A 20,984-nucleotide genomic window follows, 5' to 3' on the forward strand; every position below is an offset into this window, starting at 1 on the left:
GTGAATAATGCAGTAAAATATGAATGCATACAAGGCTATTCTGGTCTTTTTGAAATGTAGGAAATTGATGATTTCCAGGTGATCATATAAAATCTGTTCAGCTTTCATCCGCTTTATGCTCAATTATTTTCCTGAAATAAAAAAGTTGGACATTGGCTGTGCAAAAAGTTAACAGTACGGAAACTAAGATACCCTTTTGCCCATCACCCAATACGTTGTCAGCCCAGCTTTTAAAAGTTATGTTGATATGCCATATGTAGCTTCACTTGTGTCTATAGTTATGACATGAATAACAATGAATAAAAATGTTAAATTAAATATCAATCTTCCTACTATTTGATTAGATGTTGTTATGACCAGTGATATTTTTGTTTTGATTATCATTTTCACCCACAAAATAGAAGTCAATGTATGGCCATCTTTTGGCACCTAAAGTAGTGCTCACATTGGAATTCACAGGGAGTTTCTATGTGGGCTGTGGTCTGTATGGATCAATGCCACCATGACACAGCCATGTATTGTACAACCCAGCTCAGACCAATATCAGAGGGCTGTCTGGTTTTATGTCAATATGTACACCTGACTCTATAATATCATGTACTACAAACCTGGGCTGGAAATATGATTTTAGGACTACGCCATACTTGTTCTAGTTCATATAATCTATAATTTATCCGCACAGCAAATATTTTTAGTGCAAAACATAGAATAGAACCTAAGCAAAACCTACTAAAATATCAAAGTACACTGGTGCACCCACAGTCAAAAATTAGGTGCACGGCTCCAATTTTAGGTGCTCAAAAGTATTTCAAGCCCTCCTAATGGACTACATTGTACTACAATAAATCCAGAACTTTTTGGGCCCCTGTAATACTATGGGACCAACAAAGCAAAACTGTGACTATGGGGGAAGAAATTATGCAGAAGGGCTCCAACCTTTCCAACAAAGTAGATTGATTTGTTTTCTAGATCATATGAAGTGTGTGCAAGTTCAAGTTTGATATCATTACCCTGAAAGTCAGCAAGATAATATCTCAGGTAATTCAACTAAATGTGACAAATTTTTTAAGTTCTCACACACGTATGCCAAAGGTCACATAAGTATTACGTTGAGGCCGACATTTTAAAAACAATATAAATAATTTATGCCAAATTTCAACATGGTAACCTAATCTGATAGTGCATACTCCCATTTTGCAATCGACACTTGCTAGAAGCTATCTAATAAATGTTGACCTCTCATAAATGAAATGATATGAAAATATGACACTGTCAGGAAAATATGTCAGCTAAACCTAATAAAAAAACTTACTGCCTCTCTTCAAGGCTTGAATCTGAAATTCTAGCATAAATTACTTTATACCACTTAAGTTAAGGTACTCCTAAACCCCGGCTGAGGAATTCAAAGGGTATATCAAACTATATGTTGCAGTTAACTATGGACTTTGAGCTTTTGTAACATAATACCTTGTTGCAAGACGGTAATTTATGCAAATTTTTATGACTTCATGATGACGTCATCAATAGTAATGGGGCCACGCCCATTTTTAGAAAAATCGAATTTCCAGGCTAGAGCTTGGGTAAAAATCAATGGTATTTCTCAGAAATGTACATAATGGTAATAGCAAAAATATCATGTTTTTTCTCTCTCATATTTTCAAATGCTGATTTTTTAGGAATTTTTTTCGGTTATTTTTATTGCCCCCCATGCAGCCAGCCTTCACCGACTCAAATAGCACGGCATTGTTTCGGCGAAATTTGACGGTTTAGTTTAGAGGGTTATCTCCACAAAAATGACCTTTCCCCCCATATTTCATACGTAGTTTTACCATGGATTCGTTTTGAAAATCATATATCTATTGTATATGTAACGTTTTTCCCCTTCAGGGGCCGTAAAAGTGTCGAAATCGCTGTTTTCTTGGCCGCATTCCACGGGCCCGATCACTTCCTGTTAAATGAGGGTCAGTGACCTTTCAAAAAGCGCAAAAAAATGGAAATAAAAAAATGCCGTAATTTTCATGGTAGTGACATTTACTTATATTGTTTAGCACATTTGCATAATAAATTCATACTTTTAGGATTTTAAAACCGCGCAAAATTGTGCCGTACAATGATCCCCTTAGTTTTGTGAGCCTACGTAAACTCCACCCATTTTTGCCCCATAGACGTTGCTAAATATTGTGATAGTGTTGTTTGAAGTAATCATGTATAGAAATGACTAAATAAATTGACTTTTAAAATCCAATTTTTTTGGACCCTAATAATGGGTTTCCTTTAAGATCCCAAACAACCCATCCAGTAGAATGGAAAAACATACAAAAAGCAATGGAAAGGATTCAATTCCAGGACCTTTGATCCGGTAGCATGGTCCGCACTATGACAATGTGACATCCTATTTCCTGGGAATGTGATTTCCAATAGTGCAGATGACAGCTAATATGTCACCAGATTATTGTCTCGATATAACGATATGCAAAGACAACAGTTTAGTTTCAAAATGTGCGCTTAATATTTTTCATCTGCGCAAGAAAGAAAATGTTTTCTGCAAAATCATTTATTTTATTGGTGCAGAATCTTATATAGATGATTATCTTAATCAGAATGATCTTGTGTAAGATGATATCATGATTTATTACTTTATTTTTCCAGTTCTGCTCTAAATATGTTAGTTTGTGAACAGCATTACATTCTGACACCCCTGTGTCCTGACGCCCCTATGTTCCGTCTGTTGAGGGTTAGGGGTAGCGTCACTGTCAGGGGGTGTTGGAACATACATGTGGGTGTGTTGGAACATAGGGGTGGTTGAACTTAGGTGTGTTGGAACATAATGGTGTAGCCTTAGAGCTCAGCCTATATTAGCCTTATCCTGATTACCAGGCTTCTGAATGACCATTATTATTGATGCAAACCAAAGCTATGGCCATAAAGTCAGACACATCTCCAATGACCTGAGTGCTTTAATAGATTTGCTAATGCCCAGGCCTTTCAGTAATGTTCATAGAATATTTATAGGGCAGTGGCTCCTGTGGAAAACCTATAAGATAAGATATGTAACTGTGCAATACATAACCATATCATACTGCAAAGATTTGCAAGATAGATTTCCTTGGTCGACAAGACATTCTGGGAGCAGTAACAAATGAAAACTCACAGATAAGTTATATTCAAACACCAAACAAAGCAACTTCTAGACATGTAACATGACAGAAAATGATAATGTAAGTTATTCTCAATCAATAGATATATTAAGCACAACAAGTGATAATTCAGCACCAAGGACAGCATCCATTGCATTTATCCATTGTATTCATTAGAAAGCATTATGTTTTCATTCTATCTTGTAGTCAAATAGGCTGGACTCTATGCTACTGATTTTATTTAAACTCTATACTGATGGTTTTGTTTACATTCTAATGACATGCAATGTACAAGGAGGTTCATGCTATAAAGACTAAGCTAAGCATTCACCTATACCTGAAAACTCAGCAGGGCAACTCTCACTCTGCCTTGAATATTTATCAGTATGCTAAAGAGCAGTTTTGAACCTTGTTGTACAAAATTGCCTCCTATTGGAAATACTTGGTAATGCAGTATGTTGACAATAGAAATTTCACAGCATATGGGCACTGCCAACCCAGTGAAATCACCAATACAGCAACCCTGTTGGAATGGTATGGAACTGCAGCCTTGTATGTTTGGTCCAGTATGTTTTATGCACACTGAATACTAATGACTTTGAGGGAAATCTCCTGAATAGTGTCACATTAATGTTTAATGTAATGGTTGTTGATAGAAAAACACAGACAGCACACACTGTAAATGCGGAAATCTTTGCTGTGGTTTTATTTCTTGCGATTTTCGAGGTAATCTCTTTTCTATAAATGCGCATGTGCCGTGATGATGATGGCTGCTTCTTCACTTCCGAAGATCACTGGGAAGGTTGTCCACCTCTACAGGCTCTCCTGTGGCTGTGTAGTCCCAATCCTGGATCTGCACACTCTGCTGCAGGCCGGGCATGCAAAGCCCTGTGTAGGTGGTGACTGGGCAGCAGCAGCTTTCCTGTGGCTTCTCTTCTCTGCAGCAGTCTCTCTTCAAGCTGTTTCAAATCTTTCTGCACCTCTTTTGGTCGCTGCTCTCCAGGCATTTCTGTCGTTTGCAATGTTCTCCCATTCTTTTACTGCAATGCCGGCTGAGCTGAGTTGTTGTTTAAGTTGGTCTTTGTAACGTTTCCTGGGGGCTCCGCTGTCCCTCTTGCCCTGGCACAGCTCACTGTAGAAGACAGCTTTGGGCATTCTGGAGTCCTCCATCCGTGATTCTCCATCGGTGATAAATGACCAGCCCATGTGCCGTACCATCTTATCAAAGTCTATGGAATCAAATATGTCATACTTTGAAGATACAGTGTTTTTTTTGTTGTAAATTTTTGGAAAGGATGCTTTCCTATTTGAGTTATAATGAGCTGTTTGTAATGTAACCTTACAAAATGCAATGAAGCACAAATTATATCTACTGTAACTAAAACTAGCATGCATAATCATCCATCATTCAGGGTTGCATCATTTCCTTAATGCAGAAATTAATCCAATTTCTTGGTATCCGCTGCATGTGCTGATTAAAATGTGTAAGATTCCATGTCTGAGCAATTAAAAAAAAAAGGAAAAGGAAAGGAATCTCGAACCAGTTTAGCTCAAATGAACTCAATGAACAGATGTTCTAATCTTCCACTGGTTGTGACAGAGAAGACAAACGCTATATACAGTATTTACAGGTTCATTGTACCGGAAAAATTCCCCAAGCTCTTTTCGACAAGTACAATGAACAGCGGACCACGGCTTAACATCCCTTTCTAAGGACTGCGACCCTTTCCGATAGCGCGCATGTCGAGTGAACGACACAGCTGGGATTGAACCCGGGGCTTCTAGTTCCAGAGACAGGATTGCTAACCACTGGACTAAAACGCTACCTTCTTTTTAGCAGCTCAGTTTTAAGGAACAGAAATCTACTTAAATCAATGTGCACACCTCTACAGAGTTTGATGAACTTCCACAGCCTGAACAGTACATGAATAACATCAGTTTATCTACACCTACATATACATTTATCTTTCATAAAAAACATGATCAATCAGCACTGCTCCGCTTTGAGATAATTGGTAGATTTAAATATGGGCATCCATTTATCACAGTCAGGTGTAATAACTCTCGGAGGCAGGTGTTTTGAATGATAACTATTCTGACTGCCAAAAATACAGTAGAATTGATGGCTTCTGTACCAGGTTTAATTTCCTAACTATAATTATGGTATATATAATAGCTGTGTTTTTCAAAATCAGTATCGTTGAAGTGACGAACATCTATGATGATGATGAACATCTAATAACTCCACCAGGGTATATGGACGTAATTCCGCCACCAAGAAAGGACACATCCAAGCAGATCTCCAACCTAACGTCCCCCCTGTATACCTGGGGGATGCGACGCTGTTTTTGAAAGTGGCGGATTTATGTAACCCAGCAGATTAATGTTATTTTATCTATTTATTTATTGGTTCAGCATGTAACATTACATGCCAGGGTTGCCCAACTAGCCGGACGCTATTACTAAGGGCGAACCCATTTGTGACCATAGGACTGTAGGTTTTAAACCATTCACACCGGGAAGGACCCCTACCCTTTGGATAAGTGCGGTGGGTTCTTTAATGTGCTTGAGGACTGGCTCTCCTCAAACCTGGGACCTCCATTTAACGTCCTATCTGAGAGATGTCCCTAACAGAAGCTAGGTACTCATTTACACCTGAGGGAAGTGAGGAAAGTTGTGTAAAGTGCCTTTCCCAAGGGCACAACATCGGGGCATATCGGTGGTTTCGAACCCGCACCTCTCGGTTGTGGGCGAAACACCCTACCGATTGCGCCACACGATGCCACTGGTTAGATTAATATTAATGGAGGTTACATCACTTGAACAGTTACTACATTTTGTTAATGGAGGTGAACTGTTCAGTAATCACTGTGTTTTTCGAAATCGGTATCATTGAAGTGAGTAATGCAAGTCTAATTTGAGAACTTAGTCTTTCTTCTTGCTGCTATAATCAGAAGTTACAGATAATTTGGTACAGCCACACCAATTTGATTTCATGGTTCTTAGATCTGCAAGTTATTTTGTTATCTAAAACATGAAGAAATGTAAAATCTCCAGTACACATAAACGCACCTCCTTCATTTTCTACAGAAGCACATACACTGTATGCCCTGTATTTTTTAACTTTGGATTTTGCTGGTTTTCAAAAAGAATACAAAAACAAATGATTGAAATGAAAGAATTCTATTTTTCTTTATAACAATGTAGCTGAGTGTGTTGAAAAGTGTTCCAGTCCCTTTGAAAAAGGGAGTTCTAAACACTTTGAGCTTTTTATTCAAACATGTCTTGCTACCTAATTTTCCTGCGTAATTTTGCATTCAAAATACAGTGCCACAATTACTACGGTAACTTCTCTTTCTGCACTTCCGAGATTGAAGACTGCTGGATTCCTTTAAAGCTTGTATAGGGATGAGGTACTAGCTACGTGCATGTAATACCAGGAGTTCTTGAGTAAGATTGCCATCTTTCCAGCAAAGAAATCAGGCAGAACAATTCTATACAAAAGGAAACGCGTCAATCATTTCAAGTGTTTTTCTGGGTGGTTTAGGATGACACTGTCATAAAGAATATCTAAAAGTGATGGAAAAACATGAATAACAATTTTCCTTTATGCGATCCAAATTTTCTCATTTTATCTAACACTTGTCTCCAACACTAGAATTCTATACTTGTACATAATGTATTTAACTACTATAATTTAATTGATTCTCTTTGTATATTCTGCTACTAATCTTTGATAATCTGGCACCAGTTTGTTCATTCTCCCTGGAGAGTTCTTCTGCCAATACCCTTTTCCAGGCCCCTATTACCTGTCTAATGCCTTGGAAACTTGCCCAAAAAGCATCATCTGCCACCGAATGATGCATAGATACAATTCGTCAGATCTACTTACCATATAACACGTTTGTTAGGAGATCAAAATTGTGTTTGGCTGGGTGTGAAACATAAATCTAATCTGCAGCAGCCGTATCCATGACGTGCTGCTCTTCTTTGGTAGTGCGGGTAGCTAGCCCCAAACAGGGCCACCCCTTTATCCATCTGTAACCATCATTACTGGGTGTGGGTGCACTGTGTCGTCACCTGGGGCCTACCAGGGGAGTGTCGATCGCTCGGGATGCACAGCGGCATTCTGGCGGGCACTTATCAGGAGATCAGGCCCTTCTACCTGACCCCGCCCTCACCCTCGCCTCATTGTAATATCCTTGTGGATGCAGCAAGGTGTTCAAGCTGTGGGCTGAGGCACTAGATCTTACTGGAGTCTGTTGAAGATTTCGTAAGTCAGCCATGAGGCCGAACATCGAGGAATCCAGCGTCTCTTTCACCGATGTGGTGTCAGCATTTTCCAATAACCCTGGAAGGTAACCGATGGTCGAAAAGAATTTCTTACAGATGGCCTGGCACCGGCTCAAATTTTTTGCTTGGGGCAGGCTGTTATAGTAGGTAATGTGTTTGTCACCGGTGGGGTTTCTGACGGTGCATTCTCGTCTTGTTCTGCAGGGTACAAGTGGAGTTCTACGTCAACGAGAACACCTTCAAAGAGCGTCTGCAGATCTACTTCATCAAGAATCAGCGGTCAAGTGAGTATTTCTTCGACATTTTCCTAAGGATTGATTTTCGTTTGGTTCCTATCCAGAAAACTGGGACCTGGATAATCACTCTATTGCTTTGCGGTTGAAGTGTAATGGTGATTGCAAACCCGGGCCCGTGTTTTAATCTATATGAAAACAGAACGTATCAAAATTTGCATGCTGAAGTGCGGTCATAACCAAAGGAATGTTTGCACATTGGGTGCTGATGAAAAATTGATTTTTTACGTCTCGTCTTGCATCCGACATTGAATACTAAACATGCAGGACAAAATGACCTGTCTGCGGATTTGTTGGCTGCCATTTAGATGATGAAAAGGGGCCATCTGTGTTTATCGGCTCGTCTATTTTGATCAGAAGTGTGCTGTCCTTCACTGTTTGCCTTTTGTGGTTACCATGAAAAGGAAAGTGATGTGGTATTTCATTACGGTTAAAGACATGCCCCATTTACAGCAAACATGCCCCACTTTCCTTTTGAATATTCTGTTTATCTCATTCAGCTCTAGTTATATATCAATGTCAAGTAAAACGGTTTTCATTTACACACCCTCTACACTAGACCGTTAAGCAACTGCTGCTGAGCAACTAAAAATTTGTCAGATTGCTCAGTAAATTTCATAAATAAAGAACAATTTTTAATGCTTTGTGTGTGTTGTTGCATTTCAAATCATACTTTTACATCTTGCAACATATTCCAATTATGAAACCAAGGGTTACATAGATCCAATTTTAGTTGCCGTATGGTCGCTCAGCAATCGTCTAGTGAAGAGGCACCTTATAAGGTCTCCTAGCATTGGGAAATAGGAAGGGGAAAGATGAGGAAGATAAATTTAAGGTAAAGCATAATTATCTACTCTACATCACCTAATGTTTACTATTAGATTGCTACTGAACAGCAATGTGGATTTATAGGAAAACATTTCCATTTGTAGGAAACATAGTCAAATTTTGATTGTAGGAAATTTTCCCTCTCATATCAAGCTCAGAACTATCCTCAATATCGATTGTGGTCATGTGTGATATGCTGTAATGTAGATAATAAAAGCCTTCATGCATATTTCATAATTTTGACATTTTAGCTCACCTTATAAAAATGCTTTGTAGTACAATGGCCCTGCGGCAACTTAAGCTTTGTGGTATTCCATAAAATCAGATTTGATCTGCGATCTATGAAATGAAATGTGTTTTATCAGTTAGGAAATATGTATAAGATATTACCGTCATTTTTCTCAGCATTTTCTTTCAATCTTGTTTAGTAAATTGAGCGGTTACTCCATAGGGTTTGTTATATTTCAGTACAAATCATCTCTACCTGATAAATATCACAGGTAAGTATGAAACCCATAACAGAACAGTAAGTACTATGGTTGATTAACTTATCAATCATGCAATTAGCAGGGATCTTTGATTCATTTAGTATTCTATTGATTGAGCACCACTAGAAACCGGTTTTAAGTATACAAGACCGGTTTTACCATTTGTATGTTAAGTCGCGCACAAAGCCTATCATATTCCTATGGAAACTTTTCCTAAGGCCATTCTACCTTTCACATTTGGAAACTAAAGCTACTGAGAAAAAGCCAATCTTCCAACAACCACGCAGATGACGTTTTCACTTATTACATCCCTGGAGGATCAACCACCTTCTTCTCCTGGGCTTTGATTGTATTAAACGGAAGCTTTTAAGCCGTGTTCACCCTTTCCCTTCAGGTAACAAACAGCAGATTGTTCCTCACCAAACCTGACAACTTGTAGCTTGAAAAGGCTCATGCCTGACAGAAATATCATACCTGCAAAGCTTTGATAAGCTACTGAATATGAATTTCGAGTCACTTCAATAATTTCTGAATGTCAAACCGCTGACAGCGTAGGTCCCCCCGGTAGCACTTCAAAGACACACGGAGCAAGGGAATTAAAGATTCAAGCTGTGGAAACCTGCTGAGGGAATTACTTCTTCAAAATGACAAATAGCAGTCGTGACATTTCATGCAATTATGCCAGTATGGCACAACTCAACATGTAGGCCCGACTCTTTAGAAGCATTTAAGTGTAAATCCTATAAAGTAAATGTTTCATTTAGTTGACAGCTTGGAGCGTAGTCTAGCAGTATTAGTAATCAAAACTTCACATGTGATATTGAAAAATGCATTCAGAACACTGAATGCAACTCAAGCTAACATATACCTGTCGTGACAATTTCATGCAATTATGCCTGACAGTATGGCACAACTCAACATATAGGTCCGACTCTTTCGAAACATTTTAATTCTAAATCCCATCGTGCAAATCCCATCGAGTAAATGTAGTATTTATTTTTGACAGCTGGGAGCATATTCTAATCTAGCAGTCTTAGTAATCAAGACTTCTCAAAAAATCACATGTGATATTGAAAAATGCATTTTAAACACTAAATGTAGATGATAGCTGAAAAAATGGAGGACTGTGAAAATATTGACAACTTGTCATGATCTCAGGATCTGATATCCTCTTACAGTGTCAACAATACCAGCATCCAGTAGCCATGACGTCTGTGCCCCTAGGCACATGGCATGCAGTTATATGATTACAGATTTTTGTTCAGATGACGCAAGCAAAGGCCGTCACCTTTGGAGCAGCTTACCGGAAAATAAGCTCATTGCTCATTCCATATTTTGACCTCCTATGCTCTTTGATAAAACAACCAAGGCAACTTTTATACAAAACTCTGATAAGCCAGACTAAACCGATTACATAAATTGCCTCCTAGATCTTATTTTTGTTGTTGCTCTGACCTTTGCTACAGCTAGAGATGCCCTAGCCCAAACAGATCAAAAAGAGACATTTCCCGATAATGACACAGTAGCATCTATGACCAATGGGACATGAAATATCCCAAAACTGCAGTGTATCTCTGTTATGGCTAGAAGAAGACCGAGCCAAGATAGCAGCAAAGAAATCAGCACCAAGGACTTCCCCAGGTATCAGCTACGTCAAAACCCGCCACAACTGAAAAATGGTGTACGGAAAGTGTTGAATTCATCATAGTGTATAGCCCGTGCTTCCGAAAGAAGAATCATCATTTCATAGTTGTCATGTCCAATGTAATAATTCTGATAAAATCACAACAGAAATCGGGAAAATAATTTGTTTCTTTCAGCAGCAGCATGCTAAATCACCACAAACACCCATTACGTCGTTATTGGCCCCACCACAATTGCTCTGTGGAAGCTCTTGTAGTTGGATCATTTATCACATAGGCTGGAGTCCAATATCTAGCACATGCTGGCTTGGGTATTAAAGAAAAGACTTTATGTGCCCAGAATGGTACAATTAGTAAGACCATACTAGAGATAGGATTACTTGTGCTATAGACATGCCAGCTTAGGAAAAGACTTTATGTGCCCAGAATGGTACAATTACATGTAGTATCACGTATATAAGGCCATTCTAGAGAAAGGATTACTCCAATTCCCTTTTGACATTGAAACCAAGTTAAAGCTGTCTATTTGAGATGCAAGTTGAATATTTAATGTATGATTTCCAATAATTCTAATACTGTAATTCACTTTATCTTCATGGTAGCAAAATTTCACGGTGTAAGGAAAATGGACATTCTCACTGAACTTTAACTTCATGTGGCAAGTGATTTACAGAATGGATGTGTGAAGGAATCATAAAATAATAACAACAAGTTTTTTCATGGTGTTTACGGTACAAGTTTACGGTACAGCGATGACCGCGAAAACAGTGAACATAAAGTAACAGTGAAAGAAACAAGAATTACAATACTCTTATTATACTATATCACCCACATTCCCTCATGGCCATGGGCAACAAAGGGATTGTAATATCAGCACCCATTGTAATTTATAATCTACACACATAATAGAAAAAGCTTCAGCTGGATAAAAAGTCATAAATAGCTAAAGAAAAGGCGCAACTGTCTATGGGCTATTACAAGTTCACTCTTGCATACCTCAGCAAGAATGAACACCACATAATCAAAGTGGCTGACTATTCTCTGGCCGATCATTGTGACCCAAAGGCCTTCAGGCCATGCCGTGTGGAATGACTTATTGATTTTCTAAACTGGTGAGATGTAGGAAAGGCTCACCGCAATTGTCATGAAAATGGGAACAATAAAAGCTTTCAGCCATAGCTCAAGAAACAACTCTGAGGATAGTCTAGACATTTTGTCTCAAAAAGCTCAATGTGTCTCCAAGTTTGAAGGGTAAGATTTTGTGGCCTCTCTCAAGAAATTGATGAGAAATTGAGTTCAAATTCTGAAGTGTGAAGGTCAGACCTTAATGAGCATGAAGTATTGGTAGCCATCAGCGATGTGCCCTAACAATTTCAACACTGTAGCCAAAGATCCCAGTATTTTAAAAGAGCTTGCTGCCATTGTTCATCAATGCCAAACTGACATGTCCCACTATGGATAATGATAGTTACCTCAATGAAAAATGGAGATATAGTTTTGTCTGTGTGTGTGTATGTGTGTGTGTGTGTGTGTGTGTGTGTGTGTATGTGTGTATGTGTGGTGTGTGTGCGTGCGTGTAAATGCAGCAATAGCTTGAGAACCTCTGGATGAATTGTAATGATATCTGGTATATGGGTATGTGATGTAGACGCAAGGGTTAAGGTTGATTTTGCACCCCCTGGTGGCCGACCTTGGTACTGCAGCAGAATTCCGTTTTTTTTAAATCTTTTGTCCTGGACATGCTGCACTGTCCTGATTTCTATCTGGCAGATAGCTTTTCAAAAGTGGTTCAGGTTTGGCCCTCCCTAGCAGCCTGTTTCTCTCAGTTTGATTTATATCACTACAGGTATCAGGCTTTTTTATACAGACTGGAGAATCAAATTCTATTTGGCACTGCCAAACAGTGTTGACAACCATTAGAAATTCATAGGGGAACTGTCTCCAAGCTTGTGATGTTGCAGCAATCAATTTTCGACTTTAAAGCTTTGGACTCAGTCCAGTTGACATTCACATTATCTGCTGAAAGAAATCCCTGCCAATTTGGGCACAAATAAATCAATTCCTGCATAGATCAGAGAACATGTTCTCAAACATCCCAGTTTGCAATTCTATTGGTTTTGAATTTGTTATGTCAAACTATGATTTCAACCTATATAGATTGACATGTGTCCTCTTCCCTAACTCAATACATATAAATTTCAAATACGAGTAAATATTCTGAGTGTTATTCTACCCGGTTTGAAAATGTCAGCTTTACAAGTAAATTGCTAAATTTTATCATCTTATGAGAATGTCATGGTTTGCATTCGATTCAAAGTATCACCTTTGAGGTATAACGTTTTCATACATTTTGGCATGTCCTGGGATATCACAGCTGATCTTCATCAACATATATGTTGTTTACTGACCTTTGGCTAAGTTCTGACCACTATTCAAACTCTTAAAAACGAACTAGCTTCTGCATGTGTAATGATTTCTTACTAGATATGACCATGGTAAAGTCCCTAGATGATATAAGATCTTCAGGAATTTTTTATTTTCTTCTCGTCTACAGATAATGTTACCTTATATCAAATAGACATGAAATGTATGGTCAACAGTAAAGTCTGTAGTGAAAGTGCTTGGGATTTATATTGTAGGATGACCGGTGGCAGTGGGGCTTTTTACACCAATTTTCAAAGAAATGTGAAGTCCTGAGGTAACATCAGAGTGAGAAGTTTTTCACACCACCTAAATGCACACATTAAATGGAACTTTCTTACAGTTTCCATTGGAAGGAAAACCCTTCAGATGAAGTTTCGATCGATTCAGTCAGTTGCTGTCGGTAATTCACTCCCTTGCTTTTACCTTATCAGTAATCTGCTCATCAGTATGTGAGGAACAGTATCATGGCTTGGGATTTCATCAGTTTTCCTCTAATTGCTCGAGCTTCTTCCTGGTACCAGAGATAATTCTAGATTGTGAACCAATCAGCTCAACCCAGCATGAGACGGCAGCACAGGCAGTTGTAGGTCAGATGCCACAAGAGACTGAAACTTCTTGTGGTACATGATACCCGAGTGGCTTTAAGACAACTTTTTCCTACATCCCAAAGCGATGTATGCGCAAACATATTACACAGTAGAAATGCTTCATCTAATTGTTAGCCATGTAAAGTGATTGCTGTGTCTAACAAGCTTTAAAATGATCAATAGCTGGGGTCTCTCATCAAGAAAGCTACATGATGCATGAATACAACAATTTAGCCACCAAATATATAATGCATGCACTGGCTACGTATACATGTAGATATGCATTTATTTTGAGAGACAAATGCTTATGATAGGCCTCCAATTTCCATCCTAATCTCTCCACGTTAACAGATGAAAAGAAATTAAACTATAGTCTCCTTATGATATCACAAAACCCACACATTAAAGAAAAAGTGGGATCATTTGTCTTCCACTGTCTCAAAAAAAGAAGTTGAACCCAATAAGTTAGAATTTAGTGTCAGTAGTTAGACTAGAGTGCTATACTGTTCATCATTGTCTGTCCGCCCTTTTTCATGTTACATGTAGTTGCAATTAGCCTACGTGCAAGAACTTGCAATAAAACTTTCTCTTATTGTTAAGACGATTCCAAGGCATGCAACTTGAGAAGGTTGCAATGTCATCTTGTGTGCCAAGAATGCTGTCAGGTGTTCACATTAAAGATGATACGTACGTGCCCTGCATATCTTTTTTGCAATAAGTGACGCAGGTGTGATGCTGCCATGGTCCATGAACCTGTATCACAATGCACAGCCCGATTCTGTCAGCATCTTTTACCCTGTACAACCTTCTCATTCTTCTACCTGAAATCTATTATGAATCGTTACACTTTTAAAGTGACCGATCACTTGTACTGATCAAGGGAATAAAGTGAAACAAAATCGTTGCACGTGGTCGACATTGCATATAAGGCATTCATTGATTTTCTTCTTTCATAAGAAAGCCTTGAAGTGCTGAGAATGAAATTAGAATCAGCTCCTTCACTCGGGCTTTTATCTCTAAGATGTTGAAAAAGATGGAAGATGCCAAAGGTCAAAAGAGCAGGCTCTTTGACCTTGGGTCCATTTCCAATAACTTAAGGGCGTTGGATATGAATCATACAAAGTGGTATAAAGTGTTTGTGCTGTGACAATGCCTCGACAAAGTCATAAGGTCCAACTACTGGAATAATTTTGTGTTGTCGTTGTTTTTAAGTCTGTAGAAAGTACTCTAAAGTTTTCGAAGAGTTTTGAGATACAGATTGCTACATTCTGGTAATACTTTGAAACCTTTGGAATTTGTGAATGTCGACAATGACGGATGCTGGCTCTCTCAGAGAAGCAGAGAACAGGAGAAAATGTCAGGATATATTTTTGGAGAAGATTCATGGTACCTTCCAGGCCTAGTACCCAGGTGTGAGCCTCTGGGAAGACATTGACAGATCATCCTGTTAAGGTTAGCTGTCAGACTGAGTTGTGAACAATGTGGTACCTGGACGTGTGCAGAGTGGGAACTTCTTTAATTCACAGTCTCTGTCTCTGCTGACTAAGCTATGGGAGTGAGTGTGTGAGTGAGTGAGTGAGTGAGTGAGTGAGTGAGTGAGTGAGTGAGTGAGTGAGTGAGTGAGTGAGTGAGTGAGTTTAAACTAGAATCTAAGTCCATGGGGATACTGATGTAAATGCAGTCCTTTCAATGTTTTGGAAGAAAACGATTCTGATAAGGATCAACATCCATGTTTGAAACATTTCTAAACGTTTGCAAACTTTGAGATCAATGGGTTTCTTGTCGAGATTGACAGATAGTGCTCTGTTTGATGGTAATGGTAAGTTTCAGATCAGTATCAACATGTCATGTGGACTGTAATTACTTTTACTGCCAGAAAACCCTGTTATGTCTCACAGTCTGATAATCTCTATTACTAGACTAAGTGCATGTATCAGACTTTCAACACTGACCTGGGTCAAAGAGGTCAACAGTAGCCTCCGTGGCAGGCCTTCCCACTAGCGATTTTTCAACTTATCGGGTCCAGGTTCCTTGGCTGGAGGGCCATATCTGCTTGAGGCCCCATATCTGCTTGGGATCCTGTAACCGCTGTGATCCTGTAACCGCAGCGATCACAGTGGTTACAAGATCCCAAGAAGATATGGGGCCTCAAGCAGATATGGCATAACTAGATTTGATTATCATTTATCACAGACTGACTTGAGTGTTTCAAAGAAATAAGTGCTTTGTCTTATATCAGGGCAGGGTGTGGCTTATCCCTCCTCAAAGAAGCAAGAACTCATGAGCAATGCAATTCTTAAGGGAGCGACCACACGTACAATGTCTTTGATAACTGTTCAGATAACTTTGCAATCGATGGTAAAGAAGAAGCATTCCCCAGGCATTGCCATGGAGCATGAAGGCCAGTGAAAATAGGCCTTTATCAGATTATGAGGAAGTACACAGCCATGAGCTGTGAAAATTGAATCAGGTTATGAAAAGCCGTTCACTGAGAGATTTTCCCTGTCCGGGAAGAGCGATTACCGTCTTAGAGAAGTATGATTTCCAGATGTTGCTACGTCACATTATATAGATCGGTATATCATCATTCTCTGGGGTGTTTTATTCTGTTGCTCACATGAGTGAGGTACAATCCACCTGTCTCACTGTGTAGGAACAAGGAATGGAATATTGGCTATTGTATGATTTGCATAGTCCAGTAATTTTTTCATGCTACACAGCACAATCTGGTAGATAAGTGTGAAATTAGTCGACCAAGGTCAATATCAAAGTAGGGAGATCAGCTGGACTATGGTAATTTAATGAGCTAGCCTTTCCAGTAGCTCATTAACACAGGAAGGGGCTAGTTGTCGAGGGACTAATTATTGTTCACAGAGGCCTCGTAGTGCAAGGTTAACATTGATTCAGAAACTTTTACCAGTTGCTTTTGGTGAAAATGAGGAGCTAATTGCCTTATGTAACTTTCTCTGACAGCTGCCTTCTTGGAAATGAAAGAAAATTGGTCAATTATATAGTGTAGTTTGAGTTAAGGTTCAAATACAGTTGGCATATCATAGTTCAACAATGAGTAGGCAATATTTATTTGATTTTGCATGGGTCAAATGGCATGGGGCATTCTCTGTGAAGGTGCTGCATTACATTTTAATTTTGTGGTGTTATCTGCATTTAGTATCATGCAACATTTAAAAGGGCAATTTGGTGAGAAAATTGCATTTGACTGTTATCCTACTCTCCAAGCAGAGGTTTGGCGCCGGCTGGTTGTTGATGTGTTTTATAGGCATTTTTGTCAGGCTTTCTATTTTCCCGTCAAATAAAAGCTCTGCTTGTAGAGTAACCTAAAGTACATGATAGCCTAAAGAAATGTAAATTCTAAAGTCAAATCCCACATGGCGCCAGTCTGCATGTAGTATCTGCCAAATGTCCTCACAAAGTAATCCCTTAGATTACTCATATTGCATTTTACGATTTAGCGTGTTATTGAAACAGCCAGGGATTATTCCTGAAAGATGAATGGAAAGCTGATTTCTTATCTTAAGTACCCTTATCTCTGAGTCTAAAAACATCTGTAAAAGCATTCAAATTGGAAACGGTGAATTGCAAGATTGTCTATCAGACCAATACACACATGTTGCTACATCTACTACTAAATTTCACCAGGGTACATAATTCTGCCACCCTGAAAAGATACGTTCAAATCAATCTCAAACCCAATGTCCCCTAGCATGATGCATTCCTGTATATGTAAACTTTTAATGCATACCTGGGGGATGCTGGACTAGATATCTCTCAAACGCACTCTCCCTTCAAAGTGGCAGATTTATGTAACCTGATGCATTAATGTTGATAGAGGTTAGCAGTAACAAAGCCAATCATTGACAAACGGGTTTATTGCATGTAAAAATCAGTCTGTCGATCATATTGTCGAATATCTGGACTTTTTGGGGTAACTTTTTATCAATGAGGCTATTGTTTTTAAACGTGCAAATGTCTAGACTGTTTTGGGTAACTTTTTGTCAGTTTATCCATGAAAATTGTGTTTCCTCCTCAGGTCTGCGTATTCGCCTGTTCAACTTGGTGATCAAGCTCCTGTCCTGTGTGCTGTACGTCATCAGAGCCTGTCTAGATGTGGACCCAACTGATGCAAAGTGGTAGGTACTGGTAGAAACTTAGGAAAGATCCGTGAGTAATTTCATCAGGTTGGCTAATGACTGAATAGCAAGGTTCTTTTATTCACAACCAAGTATTTTACAAGAGCCTAGGTTTCATCTTCATCAGGGCAATACTGACTAGTTCACAGTGCACTGAAGGTAGGTGTTACTGCTAACAATGCAGTCCCAAACATAAAGTCAGACAGTCGTCGAAATGTTGACTCTTGTAAAATACTTGGGTTGTGAATAAAAGAACCTTGCTATTTAGGAAAGATCGATATCGGCCTGTTTCAAGAAACTTAAGTGCTAATCCAGAGCCATAAAAGCATTTACATTTATAGTAGTAGACATTGTTGTGCTCTGATGTCTATGGATGCTTGATTTGAATGTCAGATTCAAGTACAATAGACACGGCTATTGAGAGTTGACTCCATGTTTTATTCTTGTGCTCTAGAAGCATCCATAGACATCAGAGCACAACAGACATCACTTTAAAAGATGCATGATGTTTTAGACATTAGACTCAGAAATTTTTGTTAAACTTTTATATATACGATATAAAACTCAGTAAGCTAAAAGGCTAATCCATCAGAAAAATGAGACCTTTGAAGGCTGAAAAAGACATTTTGGCAATCTCTTCTGCCATCGCGAAGAGATTACATGATAATTTCTCAGGCAGAAGACGTGAAAATGAGATTACCTTGCTTGTTATCAAAGTCTTGCAACTGACAGGTTCAATTAACAGGTAGCTGGCCTCATCGGAAGGAAAATTTGGAAGCTTGTCGGCATAAGTCTCCATGATATTGAATCATAATCCATCATCTCTGTCTTTCAAACTTTCTAGACTCTGATAAAACTGGTACAATAGAAATATAAAGTAAGATACTGGTATATAAGTACACGGCAACAGTCCTTACAACATGAAAACTTAAGCCAATATGGATTTGTTTAATCATTGTAATTCATCAATATGCCAGAATGTGCCCTAGAGTAGGATGCAATGTACATAAATTTCATGTGATACTTCTTACATTATTGTATGATATATATTGTACATTTTACCCCTAAAATCTATTCAATCTGTTAAATGTTGGTTTTAATTCTAATGTTAATTCTATATCTAACATTATACATTGTAAGCGTCATATTTGATACCTTTGCAGCCATGGCTGTAAGATCACTCCCAACTACACCTGGATGGAGATCAACTGGGCACCTTTGGTGTGGGTCAACAGGTCCTCCCCTACGTGGGGCATACAGGTGGGTCAACAGGTATTCCCCTACATGCTAGGTATACTGTATAGGCCAAGGGTGAGGCTCTAGACAGTAGCGTGCGTAGTCCAGTGGTTAGCGATCTTGACACTGGAACTAGAAGCCCCGGGTTCGATCCCGGCTGTGTTGCTCACCCGACATGCACGCTACCGGAAAAGATTGCAGTCCTTAGGACTGGACGTTAAGCCGTGGTCCACTGTTCATTGTGCTATTCGAAAAGAGCTAGGGGAATTTCCCCGGTGCAATGAACCTGTAAATACTGTACATAGCGTCTGTCTTCTTCTCTGTCACGACCAGTGGAAGATTAGCTCTTCAGTTAGCTAAAACTGGATTGAGATTACATTCCTTTTTTACATATGAGAAATTACAAGTATGAAACAAGGCATTCAGAGATGACTTGTACTGACAAATTGGAATAGTGCCAGCAAAATGTGATTGAAAGAAGCACTTACAGTGTACTAAATGTTGTAAGGAAAATCTAGATTGTATCCTATTGATTCATGATATTATATTATACAGTTTCAAATTCCATCCTTGTTGCAGCTGCTATGTTATTGCAAGAAAACAATCACAGTGACATTTGATATGCTGAATGACAAAGGCACAACAATTTCATGCCATACCATACCTGTCAGTAGCATTTGCTGCTTGGTTGAAATAGGTATTTTGTCAAAAGATTCATAAGATATGTATCTTTAGAATGTATACACATGACGCAATGTAATGAGTATGGCAATAATTATCCCTGTTGTTTTCAGGTTGCTGTGGCAATCATAAGTTTCTTGGAGACCATCCTCATCACATACCTTAGCTATAAGGTATGATTGATAACTTAAATCAACATATTACGCATGGAAAATCTATCCAAATGCCTGTTTAATTTTTATTGTATATTATCTTATCACTCACTCAAAAGTGCTAAACTGTGCAAGGACCACTTCGCTGGTAGTTCTAGTTGAGTTATAAAACTTGTCACATTGTATAGGCTATACGCACTTAAACATCAGTAAACTCAGTTGTTAATGGTAAAAGATGACATAATGTCATGTCATGAATACAGCATTTTGTATGTAACATTTGTTTTTTTCTCCCCATTTCTCCATCTCAGGGCAGTCTTGTTCAGTCTGTGTTTAACATCAGGTTCCTGTTGGAAATGATCAACACAGTTCCCTTCATCATCACAGTAAGTGCAGAATCACACTTCTCCTAATAGAACTAAAGCACTGATTTAAACCATGATTAGCCATGAACAACTGATGAAAAACGTAATAGCTTGTATGCTTTCAGCTGCTTTCTCTTATGGCACAAGCGGTAACGCAACCCCCCTGGTTTGCCATCTGGATCAAATTCCGTGGATCCTGGGGCCCAAGTTTGATCCTAGAGTCAGCTCAGCTCGGACATGTTGTAAGGGGTTGCATTCGTTATTTTGGATGGTGATGTAAAGCCATTGGCCCCGTGTATGAGGGAGATTTGGGCGTAAGCCTCAAGCGTTAAACCTCTGCACGTGAAAGAACCCAACACACTTATCGAGAAAAGTAGGGGTGACCCGGTGTGCTTTGCCAAAAACGCAAGCTGTGGCAAAGCCGCATTTGACTACCATTAGCTACTTGAAAAAGCATCTGATGCTTTACCTCAGTTGAGGATAACTGCTTTACCTTACCTCTTTTTTCTTACAAGGACCAATAGAATGCAATCTGTGCAGCAGATACACTCGCTTTTGAAGATTAAGATTCTCAACACGAAGCACATATATCGTCACTTCACCATTTTCATTACATCCACCGAGGGGGTTGTATTTTTGGTGTCTGTATCTGCTGCAAAATGAAAAAAGCTACAAAGGGGAAGAGCTGTAACATAGCTGGTCAACCATG

General features: G+C 39.0%; 1 protein-coding gene across 1 annotated transcript in view; it reads left to right on the forward strand.

Moving 5' to 3' along the window:
- LOC136442583 (potassium channel subfamily T member 2-like) overlaps positions 1-20,984 on the forward strand; it is a 118,626-nt gene that overhangs the window by 69,087 nt on the left and 28,555 nt on the right. Inside the window, exons 4-8 of the mRNA XM_066439520.1 lie at positions 7,635-7,714; positions 17,742-17,841; positions 19,005-19,101; positions 19,872-19,931; positions 20,222-20,296. Coding sequence (XP_066295617.1) covers positions 7,635-7,714; positions 17,742-17,841; positions 19,005-19,101; positions 19,872-19,931; positions 20,222-20,296 — 412 coding nt within the window. The remainder of the gene's footprint in view (positions 1-7,634; positions 7,715-17,741; positions 17,842-19,004; positions 19,102-19,871; positions 19,932-20,221; positions 20,297-20,984) is intronic.

This window comes from Branchiostoma lanceolatum, chromosome 9 (assembly GCF_035083965.1).
Source record: "Branchiostoma lanceolatum isolate klBraLanc5 chromosome 9, klBraLanc5.hap2, whole genome shotgun sequence".
Lineage (NCBI taxonomy): Eukaryota > Metazoa > Chordata > Leptocardii > Amphioxiformes > Branchiostomatidae > Branchiostoma > Branchiostoma lanceolatum.